Here is a 22110-nt window from a genome sequence, read left to right as displayed (position 1 = left end):
AGCCCCAAGAGGATGCCCAGCACAAGTAAAATACAGAGCACACCAGGGTCACCTATCCCAGTTTCCTTTCCATTTCTTCCTTCCTCAACAAGATGAGGAGCCTTTCCCTCCTTTGTGACTATTTGCAAGCACACTCACCTGCAAGATCCCACCTCAGCCAGGGCTCTTGGGGAACCACTCCCCTCCCCTGCCAACCCAACCCTCCCCTCTCTACCAGCTGGGAGAGGGAGGGGTAACTGCTCCACTGACCCCAGCTCCCCTTAAATACAACCAGACCGTGGCCTCAGAGTGTCTCAGCTGTTGACATAAATACCTGCTGATTTCATTATTCCACCTTTATGTCTCACTGCATAGTTGAAAATTATTTTGAAGCTGAAAATTAACTCAATTGTAGAAAGTCTCTGGTACTTCTGTGAATCTTCCCCATGACAGCAATGTCTGCACTAGATAATTCCACACTGCTGCTTGGGATGGGCTCCAGGGCAAAATGTACTGACCAATATCTGGTAAGAGTTGGTCTCTCTCCTGCCTCTGCTACTTTTCTGCTCTTTCAGTCCCCTGTTTAAAATGTGTTCTTAAAAACAATTGATGAAAATTATTCTTCCACTCAAAGACGATTTTGGTGTTGTATCTCCTGCTTAACAATGCTTAAGGGATTGATTCATACTCATGGGGCTGCCTCCATTTTTTTATTTAAAGTAAACCAAAGTTTAGTTTGCAGAGAGTAAGAGCTGAGACACATCAGTAACTGAGGAGCAATGGAGGAAAGACTTTAACCACAGATTCTCTGTATTTATGGGCTAAAATCCATCAAATACATTCAGCATTCTTATGAATTAGTTGTTTGGTATTCAGAGGGGTGTGAAGGCAGGTCAGCTTCAAACCAATATTTCATGCAATGTCCATGACTTCTCCATAAGCTAAGAAGAGGACTTAATTAACTTTACAAAGTGGGTATTATTTGTTCAGTTGTTTTAGATGCCTGAAGTGAGACTTTCCACCCCAAGGGCTTCTCAGGGTATAGGTGGGCCCAAGGAGAAAACCACAGAAAAAAAGCGATGTATTTTGTAGAGAGAAACACACTTAGTCATAGTTCTCTTAAAACAAGGTGTGAATATTCTGTACATTGAAGTACTGATGCTGTAGCTCTGAGGTCATCCCATGAGGGGCGAGCATCCATAGCTCCCCCAGCTTTAACTGTGGGTGGACAGTAATTAGTATATTGTATTACTGAGCTGTTACCAGGACTGGGTATACCTGACTTCACTGAAAATCCGACTAAATGTATATTAAATTACTAATACTACCAAGTTTTCCCATGTGACAGCTTTGTCACAGCAGCTTTGAGATTGCTTCTGCCCTCTGATGGCACAGGCTCTATGGTAGGTGGCAGACAGAACCCACAGCGAAGTCAATTCTGCCCTTCTGGCACTTCCTCTTTTTTCCAAAAAGGAAGTGAGAATTTGAAGCAGACAATAAATATAATGGTAACTTTCTTTAGGAAATGGAAATTTCCATTTAAGACAGTAGGGTTTCAGTTTCTCTCTCTGGAACAGGCTGATAAAGATTTTAATTGCAAGTGTAGCTTTTATTTGTTTTATTAGAATGATGTGAGTAATGCTTCAGTACTGCAGACACACGCAGCTGCTGAGCAGAGGGAGCAGCTAACATTTTGCAAACTATTTAATGTCCCCACAATGACAAAGGCAAGCATGAATACAGTCCTTAGTGTATGATATAAACATTTTCCTCTGCATGGATCTCATCTTCCAGGGTATTATGATTCCCCACACCTTGTGGCCTCTGAAATGCAATGAAGCTGCACAAAAGAGTAAAAATAATGGTTTTAAACAAAAAACAGACAATAAAACCAAGAAGAGCAGATCAACCAGCTCACTGGAAAGAGTGAAACATGCATAAACTCTTATTATCATGACTGATAATGAATCATCTTTCCGCTTAAGAGACAACCCACACTTGGAGTTTGCATGCTCCCTAATGCAATCAACTGATAGTTATTACTCATTTTTGCTTACTGAGTAATGAAAAGTAGCAGAATTTATTAATTTCTTTTTGTAATGCTTTCTATTAACTTCAGATTAAAAAGAAAGTCAAAGTATGTGGTGAATGGTCAGCATACTGACATTCTCCTTCTGCAACCTCATTTGTCCTATCAGCAAAGGCAGGAACAGAATACTTACTTTGCAAAGTCACCCGTCTTTTTCGTATTGTAAAAGTATTCTAAGGACCATCCAGAATGAAAATAAAGAAAAAAAAAGAAAAACAAATAGCTTTTTAAAACCACTAGAAGCAAGTAAAGCAGTGGGTTCAAAAATAAATAATTATCTTCAGGAAGGAACTGGGAGAACAGGGAACTGCGGAATGGGTAGGAGGAAATCAGCAGGGCACAACCACACCCTGGGTTGTCTGGCTGCTAAAGAGTCACAAAATGAGGAGGCCACATTCACACCTTGCTCTTCGGGGCCCCAGAGGCCATAGGGAGAGAGCTGAGTGAGCAGCCACAGCACAGGGACCGAGTGAGGAATCCAGAGACCTCAGCTCACTGCCCTGAAGCAGGAGATGCATGACATCTGCCACAGCTGTGACTGGACAAACCTGAGCCATCCTTGAATAACTGCCTAGGAAAAGTACTTACGTTTAGTGAGGAACAGAGCCAAAATCAGGATGACCAGAAGTACTGCACATGACCCAATCCCAATGTACAGACCATTTTCTGAATACTGCTGACTGGGAAGCGATACAGAGGTGTTCTGTGAAACACAAGGTAGATGAGCATTAGTGGAACTGGCAGCAAGAAGCCCATACAGCACTCAAAGGCCATTTATATGTTTTGCAACTCTGCAGGAAAAGTATATTTGAGACCAAAAGCCTAATCTGAGATACAGGACAAGTTTCAAGCAGAATCACTGCAACATTTAGGTGACCCATGCTGTTAAACAAATTTCTGAGATTGTCAAATGACCTGAGGTTATGACAAATTTCATTTATTGAGATTTAATACTATTTGGTGAATTTTTCTATGATCAAAATATCTCCTGATGTCACACCCTCCCACCTTCTTATCAGCTTATTCAGCAATTATTCAAGGCTTTATATCAATAAGTAAATGCACCTTCTCTTTGCATTGTTTTTTATTTAGGCTAAACTTCTTTCTGATGCTAGCTGCTAGTATCTAATCTGCCATTGGTATCTCAGGCCTGGAAAGACACTGGAAGCACAGTATGGTCCCTGACTTGCATCCTGTACATTCAGCAGCATGAACTTCCACAGCACAGACTGTCTGACTGTACATCACAGCAGGCCTCCCCGAAGGCTGGCTTGGCTGGCTGGTCTTCCTCATAAAATTTGGGTGCTGTTACTGCCTGTCACCCTGTAATACGTGCTGGAGGACTCAGCAGGACAGGGAGAGGTCTGGCAGGACAGCCTGTTTGAACCCCACTGCACAGGAAGTGCAGGGCATCCCTGTCCTCCCAGGTGGTCCAACTTCCACTCTCCCCCACATCCTGCCATACCTGCAGGTTTGCAGTAACATCTGAGCAGTCTGAGGTGTCAGAGCAGGGACCAGAGGCCTGAAAGGCAATGTATATGTTGCTAAAGCTCTTCCTCCATTAGTAGGAAGTACTTTATGCATGCTAAGCAGGTTTTTTCCCCTCCTCTTTTATAAGATCTCTTTTCCATAAACAACAATATTCTGTTGCAATCAAACAAAAGCAGTGGAAGTGCCTGTAGGGATGACCCAATAAACTCTCATTTCTATCCACTCTGCCCAGGTATGCTGCAGCAAAGGAGATGCTTACATTCTCAGGAGCTTCTGAGGCAGATGCTGGCCACGTTTCTGTGACAGTAAAGGAGGATCCACTGGTGCTTCCAGGACCTGAGCAAAGACAAGAAAAACACATCACCTGCACAGAGAACCATTCTGCCTTGACACAGAGGAATCTGTACTGCTGACTTGGAACCACTGAACTTAAATGTCTATCAGTAGTCTGGGCTCTGCATATCATAAAGAGGTTGGAGTCTTCACAGGTCAGCACAAAACTCTGAATATTGGAGTTTCTGCTGCCCTTTTCAGAGCTTTGAATTCCTTCCAGGAAACACTTGGCTCTTGCTGTTATGTGAACACCGGGAAGGAGTTATCAAGGTAGCCATCTGGGTTTGGAGCCAAGAAGCAGTGGATTATAGAATCATGAAATGGTTTGGGTTAAAAGGGACCTCAAAGATCACCCAGTTCCAATCCCCCTGCCATAGGACAGGACACCTTCCACTTGACCAGGTGGTTCAATGCCCCATCCAACCTGGCCTTGAAGCAAAAAATGATGCCTAAAGTGAACTTAGGTCATCTGGTGAAAACTGATGAAGGTTATCCCAGGGCCTTGAAACAGCAACTGATGCAGAGTCAAAAAGCAAGTGATACTTTTAAAGTCCCAGACAGCTATGCAGTAAACAGACTGACCAAAATGTGACATATTTGCATAAGGACCTGCAGCATATTTTGAGGTAATTTCCCAGAGCAAAGCTGTTTGCAATATTTAAAATTAAGAGCTACAAACTTCTGACTTCTTTATCATCAGTCTCAGTTTCTCCACGAGTTCTCAGATGATATAAAAACAAAATCTCCTGTTCACTTCAGGACAACATTAGCTGGTTGCTTTAATGTTTTACATTGTTACCCTTATTCCCAGAAGCTTTATTTTGAACAGGACAGGATCATTGGCTTCACTGTTCTCTGCCGTTGGGAACTCTGGAGTATTTCTACATCAGAGGCACACAGCCAGCTGCCTTTTCCAGTCTCTCTCTATGTGAACATGCACATACTAACTTGTGTTCTGAAAACTTAAAACATTGTTCCACCATCAGCCAACAAAGATGTCACAGGGTTAAGAAAACCCATGAGTTATAAGATGGGAAGCCATATTATTTGCAACTAGAATAGAAGCAGTCTGAGAAAGTTTTCACTTCTTTTTCCAAAAAGGAAATGCAACTGTTGTAACAACCTAATTTAGAGTTGCTTAGCTGGAAACATCCAAGACAAAGGGAGAAATACAAATGGCATCCCTGATTTTTCTTTCAGAATTCAGAAAATACTGTTACACCATGAGCTTTCTCTTGTGTAATGCAAATTAAAGGTGTCTTTCTCAGACTGAAAAAGATGCAGCTGAGCGGGTATGTGATAGAAATTTATCCACTTGTGAGGGGAATGGAGAAACTGAGTAGGGAACAGTTGTGCACTGTCTCTTCCACTACAGTGAGAGACCTCGTGTTTTTAAATGTTCACAGGCTACAGAGGATGTGGGCAACACCTGAGACACATCATATATCAGGGTAGAAGAATACTTTGGCACTGTATCACAAAATTACTGCCCTGTTTCTATGATCCTCCTTAATTATCTGCTGTTGACTGCTACTGGAGACAGGATTCTGGATTAGATGTGCTTTTGAGCTAGTCCAATAAAACAGTTCTATATTATTGAGCAACAAATTAGCTGATTAAGCAATGGGTACACCCAGCTCCTCAAAAGTTGAGTTTCACTCCTCAGGAAATGCACTTCTAGAAGAAGAGGTGAGATTTTATATCACAAACAAACCAACAAACCAAAACAACAGCCACAATAAAAGCAAAGCTTGAAGAACCACTAAAACCTCTGAAGTATCACATCTGGAAGCAAGCTTCCTCCCACATATACATGTTCCTTCTGTTGGACTCCACATAATATCAGGCAGAATTTAAACCCAAGTTCTGATCTTTCATTCTATGGTAATGTTTAGTAAATTTTAGCCAAGACATTTCTATCATCCAGAATCATTTTGTTTCCTTCCTAAGATCCCCACATGCAATATGCCTTATATACGCTATTGAGATTAATACTTGGATAAAAGTTACCTGATGTCTGTTCAGAGGTGTAAGTGTGAGGACTTGCAGTAGAGATCTTAGCTGATGTTAAAAAATAAAACAAAACCAACACATGTTATAATTAGCCTTAGTGTGCATTTATGTAGTGAAAAAGAGACAGTGCTTCTACAGTAAGGATTTGCTAGCACCAGCTACACAAGTACCTCTGTCAGCCAGTTGTTCCATATATTATCGTGCTTTTCACAAGCAAGAGAAAAACTAAAAATCAAAGGAAGAGTTGATAAAAAACTTCTCTATATCAATTTTGTGTCCCTGGGCTTTACTCTAGAATCAAGTAGGGAAAATCAAACATGGCTTTCTATGAAAATAGTGCAGCAATAATACTTTGAATGAACTAAGTACTGTGTGCTGCCCTTTCTCTTAAACTCTTCAGTTATTCTAAGCTCAGTAGTGCTGTGCACCGTGAAACAAAGTACCACATCCTTTTTTAATTGAAGTGACTGTGCTGGGATAAGAACTTTGCCAAAGACAGCTCAGTTTGAACAGCACTAACAGCAAGATCTGCAAGGTCCTAAAGATCAGCCTTATGGATGATCGTAGAAACTATTTCCACCACAAGCTTTGAAACCGAGACCCAAGAGCAGATTTACTACAAGGTACTCAGATAAGAGCACACCTCTGTACTCACCTTTCTTTATCACAACCTTGAGATTAGTTTTTTGATCGTTGAACCACCCCCAGTGCTCCACACGGCAGCAGTAAGTCCCACTGTCTGCCTCCTCGGCGTTCACAATTGTGAGGGAAACGTCGCCCTCCTGCAGTTTCCCTTGCAATAGGTACCTGCTGCTGTACTGCTCTGTCATCTTCCATCCATCTGTCCAGATAATGGGCCGAGAACACCGTGAATTAGGGCAGCTATCCCGACCCCAGCACATGGATGTGATGTCTTGTGTCCTCTGGACGCTGTAGGAGCAGGGCACGGTGACGTTCTGACCGACCTCTCCGATCACTGTTTCTGATACTGTGGGGCCTGTGGACAAAACAACAGAGCTGCTGAGTACAGGGCATGCAAGGGGGTAGCTTCTTGTGCATCTTGCCTGTCCTGACACTTCTCATCTCTCAAACACCACCAGGCATTGTTGGAGCAGATTTTCCACAAATAGGAATTTTCCACAAATTCCCAGTAGGAATGATGCAGTGAGGGATAGCGATCAGGCCAACTACATGTTCAGAACATGTCTCTCATCACAGAAAGAAGAAATACACTTTCTTCAGCCTCTGCAGGTAGGCAGTGAGGTGAAGAGACAACAGTGTTTGGATCTGCTCAACTCTGTGGCTTCTCTTGAGTCAGGTGCAGTCTGTCAGCTCTTTTCCTTCCTTTAGATGTAATCCAAGCCACACAGAGGGGAGCAGTAAGATGCTGACTTTAATCAAAACCACTGTCGGAAACTGTTCTTCCCTTTCAATGAAGAGCCACTAAACGGAAGGTTTCATCATAATGATTACTGCTGAATGAATTTCTGGTTTTCTTTCCCTAAGTCAGGTTTTGCCCATTCTGATCAGAAGGGATTTTTCAGAGCTTTTCTGAGAAATTTTATACTCTTTTTTTTCCACTACCTTATTTTCTCTTCTCACTCTTATGCAGGTTCTAACTTGTTTGGTTCCCCTTAATTTTTCACGTTTCCAGAAGGCTGTGTCACACTACTCAGGTGAACACAGTGAGCCCTAGCACTCATTCATACAGTGAGATAGTTTCTTTTGTGTATCTAGATCACTCCAGTCAATATTCCCTTTAGAAGGGTTTTATTAAAAGCTAGTTAAGTACCAGTCAAAATGATTTGTGCTCTGGGGATCCAGTCACAGTCATCCTGTAACCACTTTCTTCTAACAGGGTATGCAGTGAGGCTCCCAAAGTGCACACGCTGTTTGTACTTCAAAGAAAATAATTTTCTATATACCAACTACTGCCCATTCTTATCAAATTCAGTAACATTGTATCAAATGTGTAAATATTTTAATCTATCCATATTAACATTTCAGGAATAGAGTTCTGTGCAGCAAAAACAGGCAACAAACTATCTCTATCGAAAGTCCAGTCTGGTCTATCATTTTATTTAATATAAAAAGGAAGCTTGAAATGAATCTTATCATAAAAGATTGTATAAAGAACTACAGGAAATAGTATCTGTAATATCCCTTTTCTTTCTACTGAATTTATCTTACCACCAAGTTTTTAATGTCTGTCTTTATTAGTACCACTTTACAACCTGTTGTTTTCAGTGCTGTTGCCTTTAACAATCTAGGACTGGTTCCTCAGATTAAAAAAAAAAAAAAAAAAGGAGAAATTACCAATTTGTCCCAATACAATTTCATATTAGCTAAAAAACACCAGAAGCCACAGTTGGCCTTTTCCCTGTCTTCCTAAGCTCTCACCTTCACAAAGTCTGCCAAAGTGAAATATCCTTGTTTTACAACTTCTCTAAAGTGATTTAAAGTTTTCTGCTCATCTTGGATCAGTTTTTAAAAGCCCACTAATCAGACTAGCAGGAGCCAAGACTAGCTCAAGAAGGAGCATCTTTAAAACCATCATACCCTCAAACATGATTTTGTCTTAAAAAGGTGATAAGGCCACTAGAACACTATTGAGTCACTGTGATAAAATTCTAACGCAAAGCTGCAGTTTCTGTGATATGTGGCCACTCTTCCTGTTGTAAGATAAAATTTCTCACTTTGCAACCCTCAGAATCACTGATGCATGATACCTCCATCCACCACTGTCTAGTTGTTTAGGCCCACTTAGTTACCTGTAAACAGGACCAGAAGAATCCAGGTCATGCAGACATAAGACAACAACATGGCTGAAGATGAGGAACACTCCCGCTCACCCTCCTCATTCAAGAAAACTTATCTTCTAGGTAAACTTCGTTGTTTACTTCTTAGCACACCATGTCCAGACACAGCTGTGGGTGCCCTTCAGCCCAGTCTGATCTTTTTGCCCGTGGTTGGGCTGTTTGTCTCCTGCAGCACAGGCAGAGCTGCAGGCAAGGTACAAGTGTACAGTGCTGAGCTGCCGCTGACGGGGTGTGACTGAGAGGCAGCACTTCGCAGTGCCACAGAAATCTAGTTCTCTTTTTTCCAGATCCGCTTGATTACCATAAGTGAAACTTGTCAGCGCCACTGAGCTCACACAACTACCACAACCATTGCCCCAGACTGCTTCCCACACCTGCTTTTGCCATAGTAGACAGCAACTGGATAAAAGATTACATAGGATATGTAGCAGTGTGGTAAGTAGAAAGGACTTGACAAAATAAAAGATTCCTAGAAAGAACTACTCAAGCTTTTAATCATAAAATTCTGGTTCTAATACTTAGAAGCAACTCAGAGCATCTTCTGGTAAATTTTCCTTGGCAGCAATAATTTGGTAGTATTGGAAAACTGTCCTACTGTTACACAGTTGAGCCAAATAGAGTTGCAGTCTCTTTTCATCTGACTCTTAAAAATTCCATATGCACCTGAGCTTTTGCAATATAGATAAAACATCCAGAATGCAGAATCACTTTAAAAAGTAGTGTGGAAACTGTCTCATCCCAGACTCAAGGCTCACTCTGACAAAATTCTGAAATATAGCTTTTGATAAAGGCTGTTCCCTGGCCACTCCCCCTGTGTCCCTGGATCACCAAACTCTTCTCAAGGATATCTTGTCTTTTTATATTGTTTGGATTAGAACTGCAGCTGTGATCAAGGGTATTTGATCCAGAGCCAAGAAGTGTTCTTTGCTGAAGCTACTAATCTACCTCACAGTGTTTTATACAGATGAAATTAAGTACTAAGGAGTTAGAACCAACAGAGCTGTCTCGCACTGGATACCTTAGAGAGCAGAGGCACCAAAGTGACAGTTTCTTTAAGTGAAAATTAGGAAAACCAAGGGATTAATGCAGCTGAGAGACAAACACTAGCAACACACTTGCAGGAGAGAAGTGAGAGTAAGAGGAATGAAGGGTGACTTGCATGCAGTGTGACTTTTGCGTGCAGCAGCTGGAAGCAGGACACTAAGAAAAGCGCTTCCTCTTCACTCCTGGTGTTTCTGTGGAAACAGGAAACTGCAGACAGCTGCTAAAGGAACAATTCTGATAATGGCCAGCAGGATCCTGGCAAGCTGGCTCTGGCAGGAGGGGGGTGACTGCATTCCCCACAGTGCCTGGCACAAGCTGGTGAGCTCTGGTGGTTCAGCGTGCAGCAAACACCCACCTGCACACCAGGACACAGCCCTTCCCACAGTCCCCTGCAAAACATGTGCTGTGCACAGGTCTACACAGGTTCCTCCCTTGCATGAGCCACGTCTGAGCTCTGAAATAAATAAACAGGATGAGAAAATAAAGGAACTCTTATCCCAGAGCTCTGTCTGTGTCCATTCTACTCACTTCACCCAGGCTATTCTGTTCACACATTAGTCAGCAGCTGTTTGAGTGCTGTCTGTATCCCAGGAAAGCTGTTCTGGTCACACAGTAAGAGAATAGGAGAGCTACAGGACAACAGTTAACCCACTTGCTTTAGATTTCGCCTCAAACACAGAGTATAAGGAATGCCTTGGTGCAACTTGAGTTTCCACGTGCCTGTTTTCCAAGCTTCCGTGTTTTGCTTGTGCAAGAAACAAGCACCACTTCTGTAGAAATTTTTTCTTTCCTCAGAGCATACAGAACCATAGAATGGCATACCCAAAAATCAGAGAGATGACCCCAAAATACGCAGGAAGTGACAAATGAAAGTACAACAGAAAAAGTCAACTTTAATCTGTGCCTACCACCTCACAGTACATTTCACAAAAATTATACTTTTTTCTTTCTACCAAAAAAACACAGGTCACAAAATATCAAACACTTTCATCTGCCCAGTCACTCACAACCTCCAACATGTGCACAAGAAATGCTTTATCTGCTTGTACAACAGCAAAACAAACTATGTGTAGCCTCAGAATACATCCTGCCTCTCCCTGTGGTGCATTAACACAGCAAGGTGTTTTCTTCATGTCATTTCGTCAATAATGCTGCACATCGCTGCGTCCTTGTCTAAAACCTGATCTCTCTTGCCACCTGAACGCTCTCTCTGCTTTTCGCTCTGTCCGATGCAGTTGCTGCCATCATCAGTATCCATGGGCTCCACTTTCACTCTCAGTCCTCCCTCTGCATGAGGCAGATCATCAGGCAAGGAAGCCAGGCAGTTCTGGATCATCTCCACAACCCGCTCCAGGTGCTTCTGGAATCGCTCCGCGGTCTCCAGGCGCTGACGTTTCTGCACCTCCATCATGACTCTCAGTGTCTCCCTGGCTTGGTGAGGGCGATACTCATTTATAAGGTGATGGACATGGACAAAAAGCAGTTTCAAGTCTTCCAGTTTCTCCTCTCGCTTTATGCTCCCTGGGCTCCTTATCAAGATATCCAAGAGGTCCAAAAAGTTGACCAGGATAGACATATTAAGTTTTCTTAATTCCTTCTTGTGATCGAACTGCATGGGATGCAGCCGTTCAATACCCTGGCTCTCCAAGGGCCGAATGATCAGGTCATCACACTGAAACTGATTTCCAAACATCATGTAGCTGTCCTTCACAGGGGGAGGGGGCTTTGGAGCCAGGCCCTTACGGATATTTTCATCAGTATATTCTTTTATATACTGCATTGGAGGTGGAGGAAGGGCACTCACTTGCTGAGGTTCACCCATTTTTGCCAGATGAAAATACCTACGGGAATGTCCCAAGAAACATATGTTAACAATTTGTGTCACAAGATTAATATATAAATATAAACAAAGACTATGCAAGAGAAGTGACCTTGAGAAAATGAGCCAGAAGAAAGACAACCCAACGTGCAGAATACAGGAAACTACTGATAAATCCATGTTACTTTTCACTAAGGTTTACTTACAGCAGGATCAACCACAGTAGGACACAGAACACTAATTTCCCAAAACAAGAAGCACCAGCCTGTAAACTGAGCAGCCACAGGGAGGGGGAGACCCCTTCCCTAGCTGGAGCCCAGTCTGTGAACCCCACAGAATATCCTGAGTTGGAAGGGACCCACGAGGATCATCAAAGTCCAACTCCAGGTCATGCACAGGACAACCCAGCAATCCCACCATGTGCCTGAGAGCGTTGTCCAAATGCTTCTTGAGCTCTGTCAGGTTTGGGGCCGTGACCACTGCCCTGGGGAGCCTGTTCGGTGCCCGACCACCCTCTGGGTGAAGAACCTTTTCTTAATATGCAGCTAACCCTGCCCTGACACAACTCCAGCCATTCCCTCGGGTCCTGTCACTGGTCACGAAGAGCACAGACCGGTTCTGCCCCTCGTCAGGAAGCTGCAGACCATGGTGAGGTCTGCCCTTAGTCTCCTGCTTCTTCAGGCTGAACAGACCAAGTGCCCTCAGCCGCTCCTCGTGTGGCTTCCCCTCTTCACACGCGACCCACGAGAGAAACCGGGCCGGGCCCACACCCGCCCGCGCCGAGCTTCGCTGCCCTGCTCCGGGCTGGGCCGGGCTCTGGGCCGCAGGGCTCTCCAGGCCAGTGCTGAGGAGAGAAGAGATGTGACCAGATACTGGCGGAGGGGACGGAACCCATCCAGGGCCCGCGGGGACCTGCTCGTTCGCCCCCACCTTCCCTCACTCACCCTCGCCGCCTTCACCGCCCGCCGCGTTCCCTCAGCGCCGCCGCTTCCGGACAGAGGCCCCTCCCCCTGCCTTCCATTGGCTCGCAGCCTCTCGGTACCGCACTCTGATTGGCTTTCGCGAACATCAGTCAGACGCTCTCTCCACTCAGCTCCCTCGGGGGGCGGTGCCAAGCGCGAATTGGGCACCGGGGGGGTGCGCGCTATGGCGGGGGTGGAGGGGGTGGAGGGGCTGTCGGGGCTGTCCCATCCCGTCCCGTCCCGTCCCGTCCCGTCCCGTCCCGTCCCGTCGCGCCGCCGTGACCCCTCAGGGCTGCGGGGCTTCCTCGCCAGAAACCGCTCCTGAGGCGGAAGAACGGGGAGGGGAGGGCAGGGGAGGGGAGGGACCGGCCTGGTGTCCCTGCGGGGATGGGGTTGAGTGAGGATGGCCCCGCTGCTGGGAGACACAGAATCGTAGGAATCACGGAGTCAGTTGGGTTGGGAAAGACCTCTGAGAACATCGAGTCCAACCTGTGGCCGAACAACCAGACCAGGGCACTGAGTGCCACGTCCAGCCTTTCCTTACACACCTCCAGGGACGGTGTCTACACCACCTCCCTTCCAATGTCTAAACATCCCTTCTGTGAAGAATTTCTCCCTAATGTCCAGCTTGAACCTCCCCTGGCGCAGCTTCAGACCATTCCCTCTTGTCCTGTCGCTGGTTGCGGGAAACAGAACCCGACCGCCTCTTGGCTGCAGCCACGGGCTGAGCTGGAGGGGCGCGTTTAGATTGTTGCACATTAAACACTGAATTACGCAGTGATGGCATTTAATGTGACCGTGTGTGTGGAGATCACACGGTACCAGGAGCTTCCACGCATCCAAATATACCGCGGGCATTAACACTGACCATGGAATCACAGCATCACCCTGGAAGTGTTCCCAGCATTCCTGCATTCCTGAGCATATTCTAGCAAACGGTTCGGCTCCGTCGCTTTTCGTTCAGTTTTGTTCTAAAGGGAGTTGAAGTAAAACCCGTGGATTTTAGTTTTTCACCTTGTGGGTCAGGTGGAGCTGGGCTTTCTGGCATCGCCTCTGCAGGAATCTCTCCCTGGAATAGCCAACAGGGAGTACTTTTTTGACACTTGGCCGTTCCTGTGCCGTTCTCTCTCCCTCAGCAGATGGCAGCAATGGCCTTGGTGTGACAGGGACCCATCGCGTGCACACGCACTGTCGTTTACAGATCCACGCTTCGAGATCGATCATGTCACCGAAAAAGTTTCAGTTGAATGATAATTAGCTTGGATCCTGTTAATTATTTCTAAAACGATTCAAAGAAGACCTAGAATAGATTTATTTGATTAGAAAGCCTGAAATGATGTATAGATATTTTACAGAACAGTTGAATATTTATATATTCCAAACCAAATATACTTTACAGTTGACAGTGAGTACAGCCCTGGTGGCGAAATAGGCTGATCTGGTTTCATTTGTAAGCAAAATATATTTTGAAGAGGAAATTACCCTCTTTGAGACATTTATTCTCAGTGAGTGTCTGTCACATAGCAGGGAATTTCAGTGAACTTGCTGAAGAAGTCTCACCCTAAATGAAGTTCAATGTCCTTGTTCTCTGACAGTGCTGTATGGTATTTACAGAGTTTACGTTCTGCTGCTGCTGATTTTAATTATTACATTGTTTCTTAATCTTGTATGGTTTCATTCCTTAGTCTGAGTTAAAAGTTTTCCTTTTCACTGATGCCATCATAATTTAGTATTTATCCACATTCATGTATATATGGATGTGGACTATCTTATATTTTCAAACGTGGAGTTGAGGATTTTCTTTTTAAGTAACTAGGGCTCAATTTATGCATATTGTCCGAAGGAGAGTATCCTTGCCATTTGGTAATGACTCACAACTTTAGGGAAAGACAGGAAATTGAGCTGGGCTCAATCTGTGTTTATCAATAATTTCTAGACTGCCAGATGTGATAATGCCTGATATCTGAAGTAGTTTTTCACATTTTCTGCTCTTGAATGCCATTACTTTGACTTAAAAAATGAAACAAAGGTCCTTACATTAAGGATATTGTGGTGCCCCAAGATGTGAGTTCTTTTCAGAAACATCAATATGGACTGAAGTGTCTTGGGTGTGAATGGATTGCTCAGACCCAAGAGGTTGAGTACAGAAGGTGCTCATCCTTTGTGCATAAATATCCTAATGGGAAGCCACAGTGGGCGACACAATGCAGAAAAAACACAACAGGATAAGGTGGTTTGCACGTCGTGTTCAGTTTTTAGCATTTCAGCTCTGGATCTGGGCTAACCATCCCTTGGAAATGCTCCTCCAGTCCCCCAGTTCTGGCTGTGCAGTCCTTTATTCTCAGCACTTTGTATTGTCACTGTCAAGCATTGGATTGCAAAGGACACAGATGCAGCTCCAAACCCACAGAAAACCTTACTACCATTTTTCTGGATTAAGTTTTCAGCTCTTCTAGAGAGTTAAGTCAACGTGTGAGCATCAGGGTGAGCTTTTAAGAGAGGAGAGTGCATAGGCAGGAGGAAAGGAGGAGCTTGGGGAGATGGGGAGGGGAACAGTTCTCCTCATTTCTGTGGCAGCAAGCTCTTAAATCATCTCGTTACATCATACTCTGAAAGACAGGCAAGGAATAAAAAGCATCACCTCCAGACATGCATGAGATAACCCATGTAGAAGGAGGTACTAATACACCTTTGGTTTTATTGGACTTTCCAGACTTTGATTTCACATTCTTTTAACAGGAGCTGAGCTTGATTCTCTAGTACCTTGCTGTCAGTGAACTGTGTAGCAAGGATGTAAAACGCCCTGATTTCAAACAGGAGAAGACAGTGAGGGCCAAGCACTTGTTTTTTACATGATCTCGGTGATCTTCTTGACTCATTTTCTCAGTCTGTATGATAGTGGCCAAGACAGAGGGGATATAACGTCGACTAAAGTTTTTCAGTCTCATTCTTGGTAGCATGGCTGGTTCTCAGAAGAGCCATGGATGACCCTTTCCAGCCTATGGGAAGCTGTGAACATTTCTCCTTACAGTGGTTCTAAATGAGAAATTAAGAGTGATAGTGAGTGTTATGAGGAGCACTCTCCAATTTGCTTTCTGCTACATTTCAGCTCTTTTCCGAAATAAGGATGCTGTCCAGTACAAACATACCACTGATAATGCATCACAATTCCTACAGCATCTCCAAATTGTGGGACTGAATCTGGACACCCCTTCAGCAGATGGTGAATCAGTACAATGATATTCTTCACCTCGAAGACACAACATCTTAATTTACTGCTTAAGTTTATGTTCGTTTTCTTCATAACTAATTTTAGGCAAATTGGCATGTTTCAGTATCAGACACTCCAGTTCTATTAATTCAGCAGCAGTGTGTACAGTGTGTACCATTGCAGTATGCTGTTATTTTAGCACAATTTGAATCCAAACATTGTGGAAGCACAGTAAATATAAACCCCGTTTTCAAGCATTTTTTTAGAAGAGCGCTGCTCTCTTCTGTGGTACAACATATTTCTTCCATTTTTGACTGCTACTTCACTCTGAATAATAAATAAATGTGTGTGTGCTTTTCTCATGTTGTCTGAAAAAGTAAACCCAAAATGAAACTCAGTTCCAGTCTCTTGTTGGGTTTAGGTGAGTGTTATATCTTACATCTGCTTAAGCAATGAGCTCAGGAATTCCTTTTTTGGTGATTGTTACAGGCTTTGTTGTAGAATATACCAGGGAGGAGGGGAAGAGAAAAGGAGCCTGTCGGTGGTGAAGGGGACTTAAACAAGCTTTATGTCTCCATCTGCTGTGGTTAATTCCCATCTCCCTGTCTCCTGCTGTGGCTGTGGGAATTAATGAATTTGCAGTGCAGTACTGTGCAGCTTTTTCTTCCTGACTCCTCAGACTAAAATATCAACTGCAGACTGTTGGCACACCTACTAATGTAGGAAAGAAGTTTAATGTTCCTATCATGTAAAAATTGGGCAGTGCATATGGGAGTTGTACATGACAGTTGACCTGTTTCTTACTAAACAGCCTGTTAGCAGATTCAAACAGATTCAAAGCTCAGAACAGAGCTTGAATGGCTATTTAGCAATAAAACAGGTATCTCACTACTGCTTAATAAATTGACATGCTTCAAAATCCACACACATTTTGATAGAATCATCCAATAGTCTTTTCTGTGCTCATAATCATAATGTTTTTTCTGAAAGCAGCTCCCCAAACTGATTTTTAATGCTGTGTGTTCTCTTGGTCACACGCCTGCAGTGACAACCTATTCTAACATGTAAGTGAACATGTCTCAAAAAATGCATCTACATGGCATGAAGAAGTAATCCCTGTCCATCCATCAGCAACCTGGGTAGCAGCAAACGTCATATTGCCAGAATAAACACTGGCACTGCCACTTTGCCAGCAGTGTATGTCATGCCTGTGTCTTCAGAGGGAGACAGTAACAGAAAGAAACCATGATAGGCAGGCACTGATAAAAGGAGCTGGAACACATTCCCAGTTTGGGTACAACCCCATGAAACTAGGTTTCCTTTTCTGCATTTTTCCCTAAGAGAACAGCTGAGGACAGAATTAATTCTCCCTTCATCACAGAAGAGCCTGTCCTAACCCGGTGCAAATTCGCGAGTATAAAGCATGTTGTCAATGTTACTGCCAACATCAGTAAGCCTGGGAGTGATTCACTTCAGGCATTCAAATGATGGATAATTCACTACATCCTCCTAGCAATGCTCAGAACAAGGCATCTGCTTTCCCAGGGGTCCCAGACAGTTCACAGGAGAATCTTGTTCTGGTTCTACAAGAGCAACTCCCTTGGTCACTGGGAGCAGCAGCGTGAGCAGATTCAAAGGTGCAATTGTGAGACCTAGGGGAAAGCTGGATGCATCTGGCTCAGAAAGACCAGGCTAATTCTTCCCTTTTTCTGCAGCTTTCTGCCTTGTTCTTTGGGTCTACTGGAGACATGTTTATTGGGGTGATAATGAACTGTCAAAGAAGCAAGACAGCTGAGTAACCTAAATAAGAGTTTCTCACACTCTAACCTAAGTAGCAAAATGGGTTGAATTATGGAAGTTTAGAAGTGGAGTAATAATCATTGTATTGAGCAGCTGGTGTAAAGGAAGAGCTGGCACCCAGGCAGTAAACCTTACCTAAATATTACACATGATAGAAGTATATAGGTCAATTTATGAGAGTGAAGAGAGAGTTGCAGCCTTGCGGACTGTTTTTTTTTTTTACAGAAACAAAAATAATCTATATTTAACTTTACACATTTCTCTGCCGCCTTCAGGACATAAGCATTGGTATCAGGGCAGGATGTGCGGGTGGGGAGATTTTCGCAGTCGGCAGTAATCAAAGTGTGAACTGCATAATCTGGGTAAATCCCCTACGAAAAAATCCAATCCCTAAAATAACATTTTTTAAAGCAGAAATAGAGCAGTTTGCAGGAGGTAGCAAGGAATGAACAAAGGTGATTAAAAGAAAAAAAAGGAGTCCACTGAGGCCACAGTTGATAAGAATAACTTTATCTGTAACCTCAACTTACCCAGCATAGAGGAGTATTTAGAGCACACAGAGCTCAAACTTAAATCTGAATCATTTAAAGTATTTCAGATTTTCCTGAATATGGATGAAAAATTGTCAAAGATACATGGTAGCAGGCTTTATAAAAGCACTTAAGTAGAGAATATGTAGGATACCTAAAAAATTCATCATCCCTTGAAGGATAGTCTTACAGTGGTTCTAAGATATTTAGGACAGTTATATTTAAGTATTTTCTATTAAGGATACAGAATTTCTGTACCATGCAAATATATAGTGGTGCCAGAAGTCTTGAAAGGAGCGTGCTCATACATTTGGTGTAAAACTGTACCATAATACAGTGTCAGCTTTCAGAAATGAGGTACTTGTGCTAATGGGATATTCCAGCTCTCCTGAGGAGCCCTTTGAGGAAGACTTTGTACTTTGTGTGTAGAGCTCTGCAGGTATCCTCACATATTCCAGCTCTGCAGCCCCCTTGGTCCTAGACAAGTGGTGTATTTCTACTTAAATAAATATAGACATATATACCTACATCCTACTCTACTGTAGAAAGGTCCTGAACCCCTTAAATGTCTGAGGCTTTCTTTAAAAGGGTTATAAACAGTTAGTCACCCAGATGGATAATGAAAAATGATTTTTGTCTACAGTCCATGTTTTGAAAGAAACAATTTATTTAAAACAATTTTATTTAAAAATTAGTCAGGAAACCATGATCTTTGAAATTAAATTCAAGTATACATAATCAGGTTACTCTCTCCTAAATGTGTAATTAAATACGAATACAATTCTTAGACCATATGATTTTAGTTTATACGTGTCAACCTGGCTATACATTCTTTAAACTTAGCATTCATATTCTGGTTTTGGCTTGTAACACTGAACTATTTCTGTGTTTGCTACACGTGGGGCTTGGATTTAAAGTGAAAAAAGAAAAATGAAGGAGTAGATCCATAGCAAGATTGGATACAAAAATGTGTCAGCCCCTACCTTCCTCCCAAGCTCAACACTGAAGAGTTATCAGCTGATACAGATATTGCAAAACAGAGCTAGTTAGCAGCTCCCACTGAAACCAGCTCCCATGTTTATATCAATGGCACCCAAATCTGGCTGTGTTGACTTGTTTCCTTCCTCCTGATCATTCTTACTTTTTTTCTCTGCTTAATATCTTAGCTGGCCCACCATCAGTTTGAGCTCAACATGGAAAACTCAGAGTGGCCGATCTAGCCTGCTAAATCCTGCCGGTTCTAACACAGCTATGACATTCTCTATCACTCCGGGCCAAAATCTGGGATTATTTTCTTACATCTGCATGTGTTGTATCAAATCTGTATTCTCAGCTGCTCCTTGTTTATCTCTCTTTTACCTTGCCCCTCACAGCACCTTCCCATCAGACCTCCTGTGGTGCATCGCACCATGTTTACGCCAAATGAGGCGCAGTTGCCAAGCCCCTTATCTGTGTATTTGATCAAATCATGCCCCTCTGAGAACTCAGCTCTTATCTCCTGAAGAAATCAAGCTGCCAGTCACTATGTTCAAAGAATTTCTTAGCTCTCCCCCCACTACTCACCACCCTTGCTGAACCTCTTCTCCCCCCACATCCTCCCATCTCCAGCAGCCTCGCTCCCCTCAGAGCGCTGATGTCTCACCTCTCTGCTGTCCTGTACCCCTCGCTTTTTCTGCAGAGCTGCAATGTCATACCCTTGTATTTCTATTTATACTCAATTTTCTGATAAAACATGTGCATCTCTGCCAGCAGACTGCAACTCCCTTGGCCAAGCTACAAAGAATTTTCATAAAGTTCTTAACACACTACAGTAAGTGTAAAGAAGAGACAAGAAAAAATAACATAGTCCTAAATAAGTGTTATTAGCTAAAAATGCAATGCCATTACAAACTGTCATTATAAATGCTTCTGTATTGACACAAATCAAGTAAAATGCTTGTTGATCAAGATCAACAGCCTTTTTGGGGGAAAATTCATTGTTGCACAGTGAATCCATACAGTTTGTCTCTGTGCATGTTTTGGTTTATTAATTACAAGGAAGGATCTCTGAACATAATTTAAATCAGTAAAATCTCAAGCATAAAGAAATTTATGTGCATGCAAAAGTGGTCCTATATTTTGGAGGTTCAAGGTCTGGAATTTATCCAGCTACTGCTGACACAGGGCTAAATTTTGAAAACTCTAATCAAACTCTCCATTTTTCGTACATGTGCACTGCATGAGGCAAATGGGTTTGTAGAAGAATTGGGAAATTTGGCCTGGGCATTGATCCTAGTCTACAAATAGGTATGAAATTCCCCTTGACACCAGTGATGGTTTTTCAGGAGATCACAGACTTGTGTCATCTCACCACAAGAGTTCCTTGGTACTCAGTCACTCTGCCGAGAAACAAAGCCTTACTTTAACAGAATTCTGCATGACAAATGTTTCAGTATACACTGCATCTCATCTTCAGCAAGACTACCAAGACCATCTATATTTATATAGGCATCAGCTGCACAACATCTTGTGTTTGTCCTTGTTTCTGGCCCATGGTACTGCACTGTCTTAAGCAAATTCTCTTACAAATCTGTACATCAAGTGCTATATTTAAATTGTATTTTTATGGAAAATGGAGTTTCCTAGTTAACATTGAACAAAATTGGTAGGAAAAGTTTGATGACCCCTGGAACATACTGCCTAAATAATATATCATGAAACAGAAAGGAAGGGATATGCCACTTCTTTTTTTTTTGAGGAATAAACAATATATTCTATTGAGAATATGGTTTCCAAGTCTGTTTATGAACTGCGCTATAAAATCCAAGTCTTCACGTTTTTTTGAAATTCTGATATTTGTTCAGAATTTTTTTCCTCATAAGCTCTATTTAAAATAATGAAATATTTTCTTTTGAACTTGCAAACAGCTCCAAAAAGCAGCAATAGGGAGCTGCCTCCTTATATTCTAGTACTACATTAAAATAGAGCCAAAACTCAGCACTGGTAAATGATTTACACTGGAACAATTTTCAGAAATACGAAATTAATAAAAATTAATAAAAATACTTACCTTGCAGTTTCCTCACACTCCACCAGACTCCAAGCCTCAATACCATCAGCAACACAATTATTCGTCAATGATAAAAAAAATACACAAAATACTAAGAATGAAAGAGAAGAGAAAAATGGATTGCATTTGCTTTAAAATAGAACAGTGCTGTTGTACTGACTGCATTAGATGCATACTAATTTTATTATAATTTTATATTTAGCCTGGTGAAAACTGCTCTGAGTGGTGCCCTGGAGGCCTGAGGAAACTAGCTGGATTTGGTTGGATGTTTGAGCTCACTTCACTGCTGATGATGTTGGTCCTGATACCATCCACAGAGGGCACGTTGTGCCTCTCCCTCCTGCAGCATCCAGCCACAGCCTCATCAGACTGCACCTGAAGCAGTTAGTAATCAGTAAAGAGTAATCAATGATAATTAATCAATTATTGGTTATTATACCTGTTTGTCTTCAGTTTAAATATCTATGATATATTTAACATTCCTTATAAAAGTTATTCCTTATGCAAGTTACTGCTTATACAAGCATATTCTATGATTCTATGATTCTGAGTATGTCCTTGGATATAATTTCTTTGCTTGCATAGTAGGAACTTTCGTGTTATCATAGAATCATAGAAATATTAAGGTTGGAAAGCACCTCCAAGATCATTGAGTCCAACCTTTGACCAAACACCACCTTGTCAGCTAAATCATTATATGGGGAACTACCTCAAAATCCACTGTATGAAATCTCTGTGGCTCACAGGCAACTGTTAAATACTGCAAATGGGAAGGTATCATTCCTTCACAAAATAAATATGGATGCATGACCTACTTCTAAGAGGACAGTGAGGACACTCATCCCACACATAAGTGTTTGTTGTGTGCATTTATAACTGTATTTACTAGATAAGCAAGTAGGAGACAGATGCTTAATCATGCCACACCCCTTTAATTAATCCATAATCATTGATTCACACCTTCTGAATGT

At 42.6% G+C, this 22110-nt stretch overlaps 2 protein-coding genes across 6 annotated transcripts; both read right to left on the bottom strand.

Annotated features, from left to right (window-relative positions):
• Nucleotides 1-1567: 1567 nt before the first annotated feature.
• LOC113947205 (hepatitis A virus cellular receptor 1 homolog) lies at nucleotides 1568-10536 on the bottom strand. Of its 4 annotated transcripts, XM_027643538.1 has the most exons (8): nucleotides 8677-10536; nucleotides 6561-6902; nucleotides 5903-5953; nucleotides 3819-3895; nucleotides 3534-3590; nucleotides 2657-2771; nucleotides 2202-2241; nucleotides 1568-1819 (listed from the first exon to the last, which is right to left on the bottom strand). In XM_027643538.1, the coding sequence occupies exons 1-8, from the start codon at nucleotides 8726-8728 to the stop codon at nucleotides 1726-1728; spliced, it is 828 nt and encodes a 275-aa protein (XP_027499339.1). In that variant the 5' UTR covers nucleotides 8729-10536; the 3' UTR covers nucleotides 1568-1725. The 4 variants fall into 4 exon arrangements, with proteins under 4 accessions (XP_027499339.1, XP_027499341.1, XP_027499340.1 ...); XM_027643540.1 differs by lacking the exon at nucleotides 3534-3590; XM_027643539.1 differs by lacking the exon at nucleotides 5903-5953.
• A 105-nt stretch (nucleotides 10537-10641) lies between these two features.
• Nucleotides 10642-12616, bottom strand: MED7 (mediator complex subunit 7). Of its 2 annotated transcripts, none has more exons than XM_027643542.1 (2): nucleotides 12532-12616; nucleotides 10642-11609 (listed from the first exon to the last, which is right to left on the bottom strand). In XM_027643542.1, exon 2 carries the CDS (start codon nucleotides 11588-11590, stop codon nucleotides 10898-10900), a length of 693 nt encoding a protein of 230 aa, XP_027499343.1. In that variant the 5' UTR covers nucleotides 11591-11609; nucleotides 12532-12616; the 3' UTR covers nucleotides 10642-10897. The 2 variants fall into 2 exon arrangements, with proteins under 2 accessions (XP_027499343.1, XP_027499344.1); XM_027643543.1 differs by having other exon boundaries at nucleotides 12541-12611.
• Between the last annotated feature and the right edge of the window lie 9494 nt (nucleotides 12617-22110).

The sequence above is a fragment of the Corapipo altera genome, unplaced genomic scaffold (genome assembly GCF_003945725.1).
Source record: "Corapipo altera isolate COAL_440 unplaced genomic scaffold, ASM394572v1 75, whole genome shotgun sequence".
Classification (NCBI taxonomy): Eukaryota; Metazoa; Chordata; class Aves; order Passeriformes; family Pipridae; genus Corapipo; species Corapipo altera.
This window is presented reverse-complemented; position numbering and strand designations above follow the sequence as displayed.